Below are 14,699 nucleotides of genomic sequence, written 5' to 3'. Positions count from 1 at the left end.
TCCCTCTCCCGCTGCCCCTCCCCCCACTCACTCTCCCTCTCTCTCTCAAATCAATAAATAAGTAAAATCTTTAAAATAGAATCATCAGTCAGCTTAATCTCAGAAAAGCCCCAGAGGGGCGATAGAATGCTTATATCCCTGACCTTTGGTCAGGTAGGACACCAGATCTGCAACTGTGGTTGGTGACTTTAGGAATGTTGGGGGACAAAGAATGCAGAAATTCCCTGAAGTAATTGTTGAGGAAATGGCCTTTCACCATTATCAACGCGTTATTTATATCATCACAGAGACATCTAAATCCTTTACAATCACATATTTCTCAAAGCAGTTTCATCTACATTGTTTCATGTGACATTAAAACTCCCAAGAATTAGTCTTTATCATTTAAATTGTCCCATTTGCTTTGTTACTCTTTTCCCCTTCCTGGAAGTGGCCCATCAAAATTTGCAAGATCCTTCCCATCTTCCCTTCAAGGTCCATCCATTACAAAGGCCACACTTTGGCCCAGAATCTAGCCCTAAAGCCCCAGATCAGTCTTCTTTCTGCCTTCTGAATTCACACAGCACTGTGCACCTTATACTAGCTGGTATTCTAGACGTTTAAAGATTTTATTTATTCGAGAGAGAGACAGAGGGAGCACAAGCGGGGGGAGGGGCAGAGGGAGAGGGACAAGCAGATTCCCAGCTGAGTGCGAAGGGGGGGCTCCATCCCAGGACCCCGAGATCATGACCTGCGCTGAAGGCAGCCGCTTCACTGACTGAGCCACCCAGGTCCTCTAGTCTTTTATGTACTTGTCTTAACCTCCGCCCCTCTGCCCTACCTTCTCACTAAATTCACCACCTCTTCAAAGGGAAGAATGAAGAACGAAGGAATGATTTCCTCGTTTTATGTCAGTCCCACTTTCAAAAGCTTTTTATTATGAAAGAGTTCACGTGTGTATGTTTTTATATCAAGTAGAGGGAATTTAAATTGAACATCCATGTACGCATCACCCAGCCTCAACAATGAGTAACCTATGAACACTATCATTGCAACTATACCTCCACTCCCTCTGCCGTCTCACACTGGATTACAGTAAATCCCAGATAGCCTGTCCTTTCATCCATAAATACTCCAATAGGGACGCCATCGTTTGCATTTCTGTGTCCCTTACAATGGGAAGAGCATTTTCATCTGTGTCCCCGACTAGTGGGAGCACATCAGAAGATGATTTCTGAGCACCTACTGTGTGCCGGATCTTGTGCTTGGCTCAGGAGGTTCTGTCTTAGGCTAAGGAGGCACACCAGAACCAAGCCACGATGTTCCAAACCGAGAATTGCTACAGTTCCACAGAGTGAGCCTGCGGTGCACGTGGGTGCCCAGGAGCAGAAATCAAATTGCCCTAACTGAAGAGCTAAATCGGTTTTCTTCTCAGGGAGACCCTGAGTTCAAACTGGCCGTGAGACACGGGTTCTCCAGCAGGAGGCGCTGCAAAGGCGGGAGTGCGGTGGAGGTGGAGGTGCTCGCTCTGCTCAGCTTCTCCTGCGGGAGACCGTAACACAGCCAGAGCCCACTGCGGGTGCAAACCGCAGGCGACAACGCAGGTGAATAGGCAAGGGGGTCGCTGAGGGCCAGGGCCTGAGAGGGGCCCCAGGGTTCAGGTGTGGGGCAGAGGCGTGGGGGAGCTGGGCAGGCTGGGCACCTGCTCCCCAGGTCTTCTTGACGCTACGGGTTGCCCTTGACTGCCGCCAGTTCCTGCTCCAACTGCGGCTCTTCCTGATAGAATATCTCGGAGCAGGACACAGGACACAGCAAGGAAACACCTGTTTCCAACAAGAAAAGAGGTGGGGGGAAGCCCCCACCAGCCTTCCAATGGCCTCTCATCGGGTTTGCTCTCAAGAGCCTTGTAAAAGCGCGCCCAGAAAGCCAGTGGAGATCGGTTTTCAAAAAGATCACTTTCTATTTCTACTCCCCCATACTTTTCCTAAGCTGTAAACGTCCCTTAAAAAAAAAAAAAAAATAAAAGGCTTCTTTCCTCCGTGGGGTTTCCCGCTCCTCCCAGACCCCTTAAAGACCCCGCCTTGGTGCCGGCAGGGACCGCTACCACCCCCATTCCCAAATTTTGCAACTTCATTCGCTTCCGGATTTTCCACTTCCTCAGCCCCCACCGACCTACAGGTGGGGAGTGGGACTGGGGATGGGCAACAGAACAAAGAAACCAAGGAGCCCCAGTCCCGGGCCAGGCGCCCCTTCTGCAGTTTTCGACCAGCTGGGGAACCAGAAGGGCTCAGGAACGCGTGAACCCCCAGCCCTGGTCTCAAGCCACTTTCCGAACGCGAGGAGCCTGACGACGCGTGGGAGGTGGGAACTGCCCCCGCGCAGCCAACAGACCTCCACTCAACAGGCCTGAGTGGACGTGGGCGCCAACAGTCTCCACGCACTGGGCTCCGTTATTTCATCAGCAGTTTAAGAAAAACCTGCCAAAAGCAGTTATGCCTCACTGCAATGTGTAGCTTTTTCCTGCCATTTTTTTCATAATAAAAGAGGGAGTGAAGCTCGCTCGCTCTCTCCTCCCTCACCCCCTCCCTTCCAAAAAGAGCCAAATGGATACAAGGGGGGGGGGGGACCCACACACCAATCTCCGAGGGGATGCCAGTGAGGTGTGGCTTGTATTTAAATATCCAATATGTCAATGTAAGGGGAGTGGGTATGTATATAAAGTGCCGTTTGCATCTGATAGCTCGACGAAGCCAGCTATGAGAGGCCTAGGGAGATGGACGCGTAAGGGAAGCGCCACTTTGACTGAGAGCAAGGTCAGGAGCTCGTTGCCCCGCCGCTGAGAAGTTCCTTGGACGCGAACAGACGTCGACTGCAGCTAGGCAGAGCGCGGAGCGAGCGAGGGAGCGAACAAGCGCCGCGGAGTCGCCTGCGCTCGCTGAGGGAGAGGTAGTTGGCGCCCCGCGGCCCCAGCTCGGCCCCGCGCACCCCGCCATGGCGGAGGTGGGGGGGGTCTTCGCCTCCTTGGACTGGGATCTGCACGGCTTCTCCTCGTCTCTGGGGACCGTGCCCTTAGCTGACTCCCCGGGTTTCCTGAACGAGCGCCTAGGCCAGATCGAGGGGAAGCTGCAGCGCGGCTCGCCCACAGACTTCGCCCACCTGAAGGGGATCCTGCGGCGTCGCCAGCTCTACTGCCGCACCGGCTTCCACCTGGAGATCTTCCCCAACGGCACAGTGCACGGCACCCGCCATGACCACAGCCGTTTCGGTGAGGACGCGGCCGGGAGGGACGGGAAGCAAGCGGACGGCTCGCTGGGGAGCCAACGGCGCGGGGCTCCGGCTCTGGGCCCGCGCGGGCCGCCCCCAGCTCCGTGCCGTCCGGGCCCGTCGAGGCGGGAGACGGCCAGGGACGCGGGGCAGGCGGGATCGGATGGCGCAAACTTGAGCCGCGCGGCGTCAGGGCGCCTGGCACCCTCAGACGCTCTCGGGAGGAGGCGGGGGCGCCTTGAGGTGCGGCCTCTCATTCCCCCACTCCACCCTTCTTCCCTCCCCCGTAGCCGGGGGAGCATTCTGACACCCGACGCCGCGCTTAGGATGAAAAGCAGGTGGAGCTGGAGAAGGGTAGGAGCGCCCGCCACCCGCCGAGGAGGCCAGGGACCGTGGCTGTGGCGCGGCGTCTCGAGGGCAGCGGGGTTGTCGCGGCCGATTGTCTGCCGCAGAAGCCTTCCTGGGCTGTGGATGTCGTGGGCGCGCGGTCCACGCCGGAATCGCTTTTGGCAGACGGGGACTCGGCAGCCGGCAGCCGTGGCACCTGCCTGCGTCTGGCTTGCTCTGCCCAGGGAGGAGGCCAGTCCGGGCAGCAAGGCGCGAGCTGGGTCTTGGAGAAACTGGGGAAGCCTCCCGCTGTCCACTCTGGAAGGGCACAGCCCTGGGTCTGCTTTTGCCTGGACATACGTCTGGACTCCTTGCCTCACAGGGAGGAAACGGTCCTGGGCCCACTCCCAGCCCCAGAAACAGGTGTCTCCTGGGCCCAGGACAGGAAATGTACAGGCTCCGAACAGGATTTTCTCTGCTCAACACCCGGCGGATTGTTGAAAGGGCACAGCTGCCTGTCTCACATACAAAACATAATTAGTATAAACCTTGATGTGGGATGGAGATCATTAGGTTTCTAAACAAATGTGTTCATTCCTCAGTAATTTGGCCATTTTTATTTTCAATTTCCTATTCTCTACTAAACCATAATTCAGGTGCTGTGACAGCTACCTTTACTTGGGAACCCCATCCCCCAATGCCCTCTACTTCTTCCCAAGAACCCTGTGGCCCAAGGACACCTTCTATCCCTAAGCCAGTAAGAGGCTCTGCCAACCCTCCGGCATGATACCCGTTGCCTTCTTTATCCCACCCTCCCCCCCCAACCTCCCCATCTGCCTATTCCCCTGCCTTGCTAGAGCTGCATCTGGAGTGCACAGTAAAAGGCAGGGCGGGGGCAGGGGTGGGGGTCCCAGAGGCCAGTGCCTGGGCAAGGCCAAGTCTAGCAAACAACTTAAGGTCAGGGCTGGTCTTCCTTGCTGGGAGCAAGCAGGAACCCTAATGAGGTCTATGTCATCTTGGAAAAAGGCCCTCACAGATCTGGAGGACAGTGGGTTGTGTGTGGGGTGGGAGTAATGGAGGGGTGCAGGTGTCTGTATGAATTTGCAGCGGGTCCTCCAAAGGGTGATAGGTGCGGTCAGGGAAGAGGGAGTATTAACTTGGCTCCTTCCCCTTCCATCACTCGTGACTTTGCAGTTCCCTTTTGTTCCTCTTCGGAAGGAATGGGACTCCCACCCCGGCCTCAGAACCTCCCAAAGTCTCCCAGAAATGGCCTGAAGATATTGGAGTAGCTCATTCCTGGTATATAAAAAGAAAAATCGCGAAATGAGGGAGAAATGTAGGGTGGGAGCAACAGAGGTGGAGAAACTATGAGCTTGGCTTCCAGCAGCTAGCGTTTGTCTGACTCCGTGCCTGAGCTGAGCCCAATAACCTACAAGGTCAACATAAATTAGTAATAGGCTCTTGGGATAAGTGGTCTTTAATTACCTCCCTAAGGACACATCTTGATTTCCTTTCATCTCTCAGGCCTGCTAAGGGTAAGTTTAAGGAGAAACCAAAGGAAATAAAACTGGCAGGAGGAAGGGATGTTTTCATTGCTGCTTCACTGACTGCTTCATTTTTGGTTTTGCCTTTTAAAATAACACTGCCTGAGACCACCTCTGCACCACCTTTTCCCTTTCCTCCTTCCCTGGCTTCCTGGCAGTTCCATGTATTTCCTGTAAAGGAAATGATAACTAGTCAAAGCTGTCTCTTTGTAACCTCCCCTGCCAACTTTCAAACACACATTTACTCTTTCTCAGTTTAGCTTTTGGCAAAGAAAGAGGTGGCGTTTGAGTTTGCTAACTCTCCTCCCTCCACATTTGAGTTAATCAGCCAGGGTATTCAATAAATCGAAACTTTAACATTCCATAAGTGCCTTAGCAGTCAACATTCCAGCAGGGTAAAGTAGGCCAGACTTAAGATATAAAATATTATAGATTTCTGCTTGGGGGGAGGAGGTAGTCTCCAAAGGCCATGTAAAGTAAATAGCTATTTGTTGTAATTGGAGAGCAGGGCCCCCAAGGATTACCCTGGAATCCATGTGTTCAGAACGAGTCAGGCTGAGCCCAAGAGCAGCCACGACTCCAAATAATAACCTGTTGGCATAGCCTACACTCCCCCCCTCCCCCACTCCATTCTTCAATCAGTGGTTGGGAGTATTTCAATCTCTGCTTGGCTGGTGGCATTTACATGAGGTTCACGGGGTACTGACATTCCTGAGGGGGCACCTGTGGACTGGCAGAGCAGAGCCTGGGAGCCAGACTGGAGGAGAGGCCTCCCACCAGGTGTGAAGGGGCAGGCTAATGCAGCTGCTTTGGTTTTTGAGCAGTCTGCTCCTTAGTTGTCAGGATGCCAGAGCAGCACTGTCTTGGCCCCGAAGGCCCTGAAAGGATGACTGAGGGGGCTCAGGCAAATCATGGAGCCAGACTGATTCAAGGACACGTTAGCCAACGGTCTAGCGAGGTTCTGGAGCAGTGGAGCTCAGGACAGATCTGTTTTGACTGAGGCCATGGGGGAAAAGATGGAAGAAGAGTCTGGAAATTGTCAAGCGGAGGCCAGAGCCTGAGATGGACAGGTCAAGATGAGGCAGAGTAGAGGGAGGTCCTGGACCTCGAAGGGGGCGAGAGTACTGAAGACAAACATTGTCTGCTTGATACTTGGCCTCCACACTTCGCTGTTAATACCCCTCTCCAACTGTAACTGGGAAAATGTGAAAACAGCTTGTTTTCTCTCTCCCTTCATGCTGGCTGGGATTCAGGAGGTTTAGGAGTATCTGTTCCATCATCATGTGCCCCTGGGTTCCCACAGTTTGAATCCAGCTAATAGGAAAGTTGGCAAAGGAAAATGATGCCCCAAGACAGCTGGGCAGGGATGATTCCAGCTGTTGGAGACCCCTGTTACTGGACACAACCCAAGTGGCTTCCTGTATGATCTGTCCTTTGGCATCGGGGTTAACAGAGAGTTGGAGAAAAACTGTGGTGACTCAAATGGCCACACCTCTTGTGTTTCATGATTTGTTCTCACACCAGGTCTTGGCCGGTGAGATCACAAGCTGCCCTCTGCTACTTCATGAGCTCAGGGTGGTCAGAGACATGAGATACTTAGAGAATGAGGGAACTAAGATTTGAAGCTCAGAAGCAGTTTGTCTAAGCAGAGGAAAGAATTAGCAAAGAGGAAAGAGTTAGCAAACTCGAAGGCTCCAGCAGGTTGGTGTCCCTCAAAGTTTAGCACACAGAACCGAACCGTGACCTGGTTTCTTGTTTGCCTGCCATACTGGCCACTCTCCTTTGAACACACTCCTGTTTCTCCGTAGACCTCTTTAAACACAGTAGAACTAAAACCAGTGCTCAGTGTGCTCTAAGGCGGGACAGAGTGGGGCCGTCTCTTCCCTTTTGCCGGTTGCTAGGCCTCTGTCAGTGCAGCCTTCAGTCACATTAGCTTTTCTTTGTTTCACATTAGCTTTTCGATAAACTTTAATTTTTACATGACTAGTTCTACATCAGCTTTTTAATATCATGAATCACCCATACTGAGCTTACCTTGTTCAGTCAAATCTCTTGGTCATTGTCGTGTATGTGTTGCTAAGCCACATCTCCACATTCCAGAGGTGGGCTGACTTGTATTTAAAGCAAATGCATGGAAACACAAAAGAATATTACGTGTTTTCAAGAAAATATACATGGTTGCCTGAAGTGGGGAGGAGGATGAGAGCAGAATACAGAAATAAAAAGAAATGGATGAATAAAAAGCCCCTGCACAGACCAATTATGATACTAGGCCATAAGACAAGGAGCACGATTAACTCAATTGTCTGCACTTGAGGCTCACCATCCCCCAACAAAAACCCAAGCACAACACATCTTGAGTAATCCGTCTGGGGACCAAAGTGCAGGACTTTACATTTATTCTAATTAAAGCTTATTTTGTTGGAGTCAGCTCATTTTCCCATCCTCTTGAAATCTCTTTGGATTTTGATTGTTGTGTCACCTCCTCGGCTATACATCTTCTGGAACTAGGGTAAGTGGTTCCCCTATGTCCTCTTACAAGTCATTTATTAAAATGTTAAACGAGGCAGAACCCAAATCGGACAACTTGCACAGTGCAACTAATGGGTTTGATCCATCACATCCCTTCCTGCTTAATCCCTACTTGACACCAGCTAGTTGCCCTTCTCCTCCTACCATCTTGTGTCAGTCTCTTTTCCCAAAATGCCTTCCTTGTACTGTAGGAGTTAAGAGCAACCTGACTGAGAATAAAACTTGAAGGATTTCAATGTCGGAGGCCATACGATGGCAACAGACCTTTGCATTCTTCAAAGAGATCCAAGTGGGTCGTGGAAACATGTGCCCTAAAGCTGCCACATCTGCACACCCATCCACCAGCCCAAATTACTGGGGCTTTTCAGGAGACTTCCCACTGGAGCTTTGAGTCCAATTTCAAAATTAACCACTTCATTTCTTAAGTAATCAAGGAATCAGTTCCACTCCCTATGTAGATAGAATACGATTACTCTTAAGAATTGCATTTTTGGGGGTAAGAAAAGCAGCCAGATGTGAGCTCGTTTCATACCTTTGGATGCCTCTGTGAGTCAGTCATATCAAGCTTTGGTCTGTACGTTGGAAGACATGGTTAGAGACAGGAATATCAAAGAGGAATCTACTTGACCGCTATGTCTGTATCCATAGAATAAAAGATGTGCTATCTTAGGACAAAACTGTAGTCTTCAGCACCACCAGGTTTTAAGTTCTGGGTCTTTTTTCCCCTCTTAGAAGTTGATTTTTTTTTTTTTCTCCTGCTGCTGCTGGGTAAATGAAAACATTTCCAACTCCTCACGTCTATCCTTGTCAGCTAGAGGGATGTTTCTGAATGTCTTCCAAACTTTCCCCTTAAAGTTGCAACATCTCAAATCAGTATCAAGTCGAGTACTACCTGTCAACTCCTTGCCATGGATAAACTTAAAATTCTAAAGAGACAAGGGGAAAAACGACAGGCTTGTCAGCCTGGGACTGCACTGGCTAAGAGCATATTTTAGGAGAAAGCTCTCACCAGGCCATGTTTTTTGCCTACTGCCATAGGTAGGAGACACAGACTTAGTGAGTAGACTGTGTGGCCTTTGTTAGAGTCAGCTGCAGGCAGTTGACAGCCTGATGTGGCTTTAAGGACATGGGAGCTAAGAAGGTGCAAAACAAATTCAGCCTAGAGGACAAGAAGGTAATGCTGTGTGCTCTAGGGAGGAGGGAAGTGACTTTGCGAAGATACAGAAATCTAGCCACGTTCTTCCATTTAGAAAGCTACCCTCCCATTTCTTGAAATGGTGGTATTTAACAGCAATAGTACCTTGTAATCATGGAGCTTTCATAGCCAAAGCCTGCTCGTGGTCTCTTCCTCATAATATCTCTAAGAGTGTTGAGTAACAGATTGTTTCGCCCCTCTTACATGGGGAAAAACCGAGGCCCGGGGAGACTCAGTACATTTTCTGAGGTTCCATTCTTGCTGCAAAAGATGGTTTCATGAGGTAACTCACCAAAGGTATACAGGGCTGGCCTCCAGTTGGGGATAAATGACTGGTAGCTCATGTCACCTGAACAGCTCCCTCTTAGCTTGACATCAGTAATAGAAATGGCATTCACTTTTTTGCTCTAGGAATCCTGGAGTTTATCAGCCTGGCAGTGGGGTTGATCAGCATCCGGGGAGTGGACTCTGGCCTGTACTTAGGAATGAATGAGCGAGGAGAACTATATGGGTCGGTAAGTTGAAGGTTTTCTTTTCATCAGAGGCCATTACCATCAGTGTTTGGACTACGTAAGGCAAAAACATAAAAACATTTATCTCGCACTTGAAATACTTCTATCAGCTGTGAAGGATTAGTGTCTTCTAGGTGCTTCTTGGCTGCCCAGGAGCTTGCTATATAATAACACTTTCACTCATCCAGTTCCCATCAAAACATCAGCTTTTCTATGGTACCTTTGCTTTCACCTCTTCCATTAGAGGCCCAGCCAGCCTGGTGATAACAGTAAATTGTGCTGGTTTGTCAACAGAGGGTAAGGGTTGGGGGCATTTGCACTCCCGAGGAGCACCTATGAATTTTACTGGGCACCTAGAAGAGTAGCAGACGAGCTGGCACAAAAATAGGCAGTGGAAGGGCTGGCCTTCAGATAGAGATTCTGAGATTGAAAACACAGTCCCTGATTTCCAGACTGCTTCAGCTGAATCCCAGAGGCCAAATGAAACAAACAAATGAAGAGTGAGGGTTCCAGGGTCTGGTGACAGCCCTAAGTCCCCAGCTAGGACTGGGTTGGCCGCAGTACATGTTCTCTATTCTGGAAGCTAGCCCAGAGCTGGGGAATGGTGAGTGACTTCGCTGACCTTAACCCTTTTGGGGGAGCCCAACTCCTGGGTTTGCCTTTTGAGTCACAGAGCATGCTTTCTGGCTGCCTGCACCCCATGAACTCAGAGCACATTTTTCCCTGACACCTAAGAGATAGGCCTGTCCCCAGCACTCCATATCGGCAACCCCAGCAAGTAGTATGCCAGCTGGATCAAGTGTGAGAAGGCACAGAGGCAAGAGACCTGCCTCAGGAGCTGCTAGCTTGAAGTAGCCAGATTGGAGGAACTTTTCAAGGAGATCTTTTCTGAGCTTTCCAACTGACAGGCCTGAGACCCTTCATTAGGAGAGATCATAACTCACCTCCCATGGAGCTTTATATAGATCCAAGGCCTTTGCCTGTTAGGTGACATGGTTGACTGTAATCTCAATGGATTTGACATTATTTGCCCGAAGTAGGGAGAAAACTCGGGGGCCAGAGGAGCATTGGGAGGCCATAGCAGAAATTTTCAGGCTCAGAGAGCCAGGTGAGGCCATCTCCTTTGGTCTCCTGCCTTTGGGAAAGATCTCACCTAAAACATTTCTGTGTGGTTCATGAAAGAGGATGAAGGCCATACAGACAGGACTGTTTTGTGCTATTTGGAAAGAAGATGCCTCAGGAATACTGGGAAATAGGACTGAAATTTTCTAACATCAATGTGTTATTGCTATTTCTGCAAGCTGGGATGGGAGAAATAGTCATATAATAGGCTCTGCTTTATTTTCTCATCTTCACAGAAGAAACTCACACGTGAATGTGTGTTCCGGGAACAATTTGAAGAAAACTGGTACAACACCTATGCTTCCACCTTGTACAAACACTTGGACTCGGAGAGACAGTATTATGTGGCCTTGAATAAAGACGGCTCACCCCGGGAGGGATACAGGACTAAACGACACCAGAAATTTACTCACTTTTTGCCCAGGCCAGTAGATCCTTCTAAGTTGCCCTCCATGTCCAGAGACCTCTTCCGCTATAGGTAATGGACCCCTAGTGTGACCTCTGTGACCCCTGTACTCTAGGGCCACAGTCGTCTCTGCAAGCACTATACTCATAGCTTTTCAATCCTCTTTCCTATCAATTTAGATAACAGAGGACCACTTCCTGTTCAACTCAACCCAGCTGTTCCTTTGTTCAAAGTGTATATCAAGGTTGGGTTATTTGGGGGAGGGAGATGGGTGGAGGGGGTGGGCTGGAGGGAATCCTGTATATACTTTTTTCTTTACTCATGTTCTTTCCCCTGAGGTGGCACAAGAAAGAATGGGGGCCCCTGCCAAGGGCCAGGGATATCTTGCCCCACAATCTACCCAAATACTTTGACATTGGGTAAATGAAAAGCCAAGGAATCTCCATAGATGCCACTTGCAGAGCTTTGGAAAAGTGTCATTAAAATCCTTGGGTCTATGACCTGGTGCAGGCCATCCCTGCATTGGCTCTAGAGATTTCCCACCTGTCCTGACATGCAGTTTTCCTGCCACTGGAAGTGGGAGATGGGGTAGGTTGTAAGAAAATGATATTAAAATGTAAGCATGGATACTGTGCATAAGAACAAACTATTTATGAAATGTATATGCTATTTATTTTATATATTTATTTATTTCAAAATAATTTTATTTTTAATGAGAGATGCTATGACTGGATTTTCATCAGAAAGAATAAGGCCCTACTGAAACGGGATAAATGCGTTATTAAAGGCTTTTATTGGCAATAAAATTTTATATTGTAACCATTGTCTAATTCCATTGAGTTGTACATTTAGTAGGATTAGAAGGTTGGTTAGCTTCTCTCTCTCCAACCTATTAGAATCTCCTGATGTCAGCATCACACTGCCTAGCCTAGATGACCCATCACCAACAACACTAGCATTATTTAGGGGCCTTATCTGAAGTCCTTTCTGGTTCTTTGACTTCATTTTGGGGGGGAGTTGCTTTTTCTTTATGATGTTCAGTTAGCCACCACATAGAACATCATTAGTTTTTGATGGAGTGTTCAGTGATTCATTAGTTGCATATAACACCCAGTGCTCATCACAGCACGTGCCCTTCTTAATACCCATCACCCAGTTACCCCACCTCCCACCCATTTCCCTTTCCGCAACCCTCAGTTTGTTTCCCAGAGTCCAGAGTCTCTCAGGGTTTGTCTCTCTCTCTGATTTTCCCCCCTTCAGTTTTCCCTCCCTTCTCTTATGGTCCTCCGTGCTATTGCTTATGTTCCACAAATAAGTGAAACCATAGGATAATTGACTTTCTCTGCTTGACTTATTTCACTCAGCATAATCCCTTCCAGTTCCATCCATGTCGATGCAAATGGTGGCTATTCATCTTTTCTGATGGCTGAGTGATATTCCATTGTAGATATGAACCACATCTTCTTGATCCATTCATCTGTTGAAGGGTGTCTCAGCTCCTTCCACAGTTTGGCTATTGTGGACATTGCTGCTATGACTTTAAACTTAGTGAGGAATCAAAGCTTCAGGAAGCCCTGGACCAATGGCTCTTACAGAAGCTCCTATTTGTGCTTAGGACAAGGCATAGAAGAACCTTCCTTTGGGATTTGATTAGGGATCAAAGCCTGATGGTCTTATGAAGATAGGAAGATGAAGGTATTCAAAATAAACAACAATCAGTAGGGGCACCTATTTTTTGAACCAGTCAACTTCCCTTCTGGAAGCATTCTCCCACTCCCTCTCCAACCTCTGATCCCCATCCCCTGCCAGTGCTTCTCCTAGAGAGTTCTGGGAAGCTGTTAACACACGTCCCTAAAGAAGTAGTTCTCGGGGTGCCTGGGTGACTCAGTCGGTTAAGCATCTGCCTTCAGCTCCAGTCATGGTCCCAGGGTCCTGGGATCGAGCCCTGCATCGGGCTCCCTGCTCGGCGGGGAGCCTGCTTCTCCCTCTCCTTCTGCTGTTCCCTCTGCTTGTACTCTCTCTCTCTCTGTGAAATAGATAAATAAAACATCTTAAAAAAAAAAAGTAGTTCTCAAAGTGTATGGTCTCTTGACCAGCAGCAGCAGCTGGGAACCTGTTAGAAATGTAGATTATTGGGGCACCTGGGTGGCTCAGTTGGTTAAGTGACTGCCTTTCGCTCAGGTCATGATCCTGGAGTCCCTGGATCGAGTCCCGCATCGGGCTCCCTGCTCAGCAGGGAGTCTGCTTCTCCCTCTGACCCTCCCCCCTCTCATGTGCTCTCTCTCATTCTCTCTCTCTCAAAATAAATAAATAAAATCTTTAAAAAAAGAAAAAAGAAATGTAGATTATCACGCCCCAACCTAAACCTGCCAAATCAGAAACTCTGGGGGGTGGGGCCCAACATGTTTACAAGCTTCCCAGAGGATTCCTGTGCAGGATAAATTTCGAAACCTAGTGCCCTAAAGGAATGGTTTTCAAAAAGAATTATTTTTCACATTCTGCATGGAGCACTGGTGTTATGCACAAACAATGAATCATGGAACACTTCATCTAAAACTAATGATGTAATGTATGGGGATTAACATAAGAATAAAAAAAATAAAAATAAATAAATAAATAAAAAAGAATTATTTTTGCAGATGAATGGCTTATAAATAAAGTTTTAGGATAACTTTGGTCCATAAGACAAAAATAGAGTTGCTCTAGTTCAGGTGGAGATGGCATTCCTGGAACTCCCTCTTCTCCAGAGGAGCCCCTGAGATATCTTGGATTAAAATCCCTAGCCTCTTTACTGATATTTACTTAGATAAGAGCATAAGGTTATTTGAGTTTTCAAAACATATGCTTTCAGGAAAAAACAGCCAAGGGAATAAAAGTCTCACTGAGTACTCAGACACCATACAGGACTGGTGGAAAAAGGTTTTAGGTTTAGGCTAGTTCTTTCTGATGCTCCTCAGTCACATCATGTAGGCATCCACTGTTTTTCTAACTGACTGTAGGGATGAAACAAATAGCTGAGGTAGCAACTCACTTAAAAATCAAAATCAAAAAGTCTAAAAGCTCATCCAAATCTAAGTACCCAACAGAGAAACCACACGTGAGGGAATATATACAACGAGATAGCAAGTAAGATTATATGATAAAAAGTGCTAGGTTGCACGATTATGTATGATCATAGATTAGAGTGCTCACCAGTGGATCCACCAAGATGAAGATCTCACAGGGCTAGGGTGAGTAGGGACAGCTTCCTAAAAGGGGTAATGCCAGCTGTGAAGAGCCAACAGAATTTGGAGAGGCAAAGAGGCTGATGGCAAGGTCCGTGTTAAGCTGCAGGCCGAGACATGACCTCTAGAGGTCTCTAGGATAAGTGTAAACATCAGGTGTGTGATATTTTTATCACATTTTTTTTTTAAAAGATTTTATTTATTTATTTGACAGAGAAAGACACAACGAGAGAGGGAACACAAACGGGGAGTGGGAGAGGGAGAAGCAGACTCCCCGCCGAGCAGGGAGCCGGATGCGGGACTCGATCCCGGGACTCCAGGATCATGACCTGAGCCGAAGGCAGTCGCTTAACCAACTGAGCCACCCAGGCGCCCTTTTATCACATTTTTAATGAGCATCACATTTATTTTAAACTGAAATTTTACCTGTATTATCTATGGTCAGCTACCTGTAACTTTTGATACCCAGCCACAACTTCTGAGGATTTGTGAGATAAAGGAAATCTGTTTTAACCAATAGGAAGCTGGCACTTCCCTGTGAGTAAGGCCAGCGTTACTCTAGTAAGGCACTTGACATGACCCTGGCAAGGCCAC

At 48.4% G+C, this 14,699-nt stretch overlaps 1 protein-coding gene across 1 annotated transcript; it reads left to right on the top strand.

Moving 5' to 3' along the window:
- The first annotated feature begins 2,970 nt into the window (after positions 1 to 2,970).
- Positions 2,971 to 10,957, top strand: FGF16 (fibroblast growth factor 16). Its single transcript, XM_021687942.1, has 3 exons — positions 2,971 to 3,244; positions 9,253 to 9,356; positions 10,712 to 10,957. Exons 1-3 carry the CDS (start codon positions 2,971 to 2,973, stop codon positions 10,955 to 10,957), a joined length of 624 nt encoding a protein of 207 aa, XP_021543617.1.
- Positions 10,958 to 14,699: the final 3,742 nt, after the last annotated feature.

Source organism: Neomonachus schauinslandi, chromosome X, assembly GCF_002201575.2.
Source record: "Neomonachus schauinslandi chromosome X, ASM220157v2, whole genome shotgun sequence".
Classification (NCBI taxonomy): Eukaryota; Metazoa; Chordata; class Mammalia; order Carnivora; family Phocidae; genus Neomonachus; species Neomonachus schauinslandi.
This window is presented reverse-complemented; position numbering and strand designations above follow the sequence as displayed.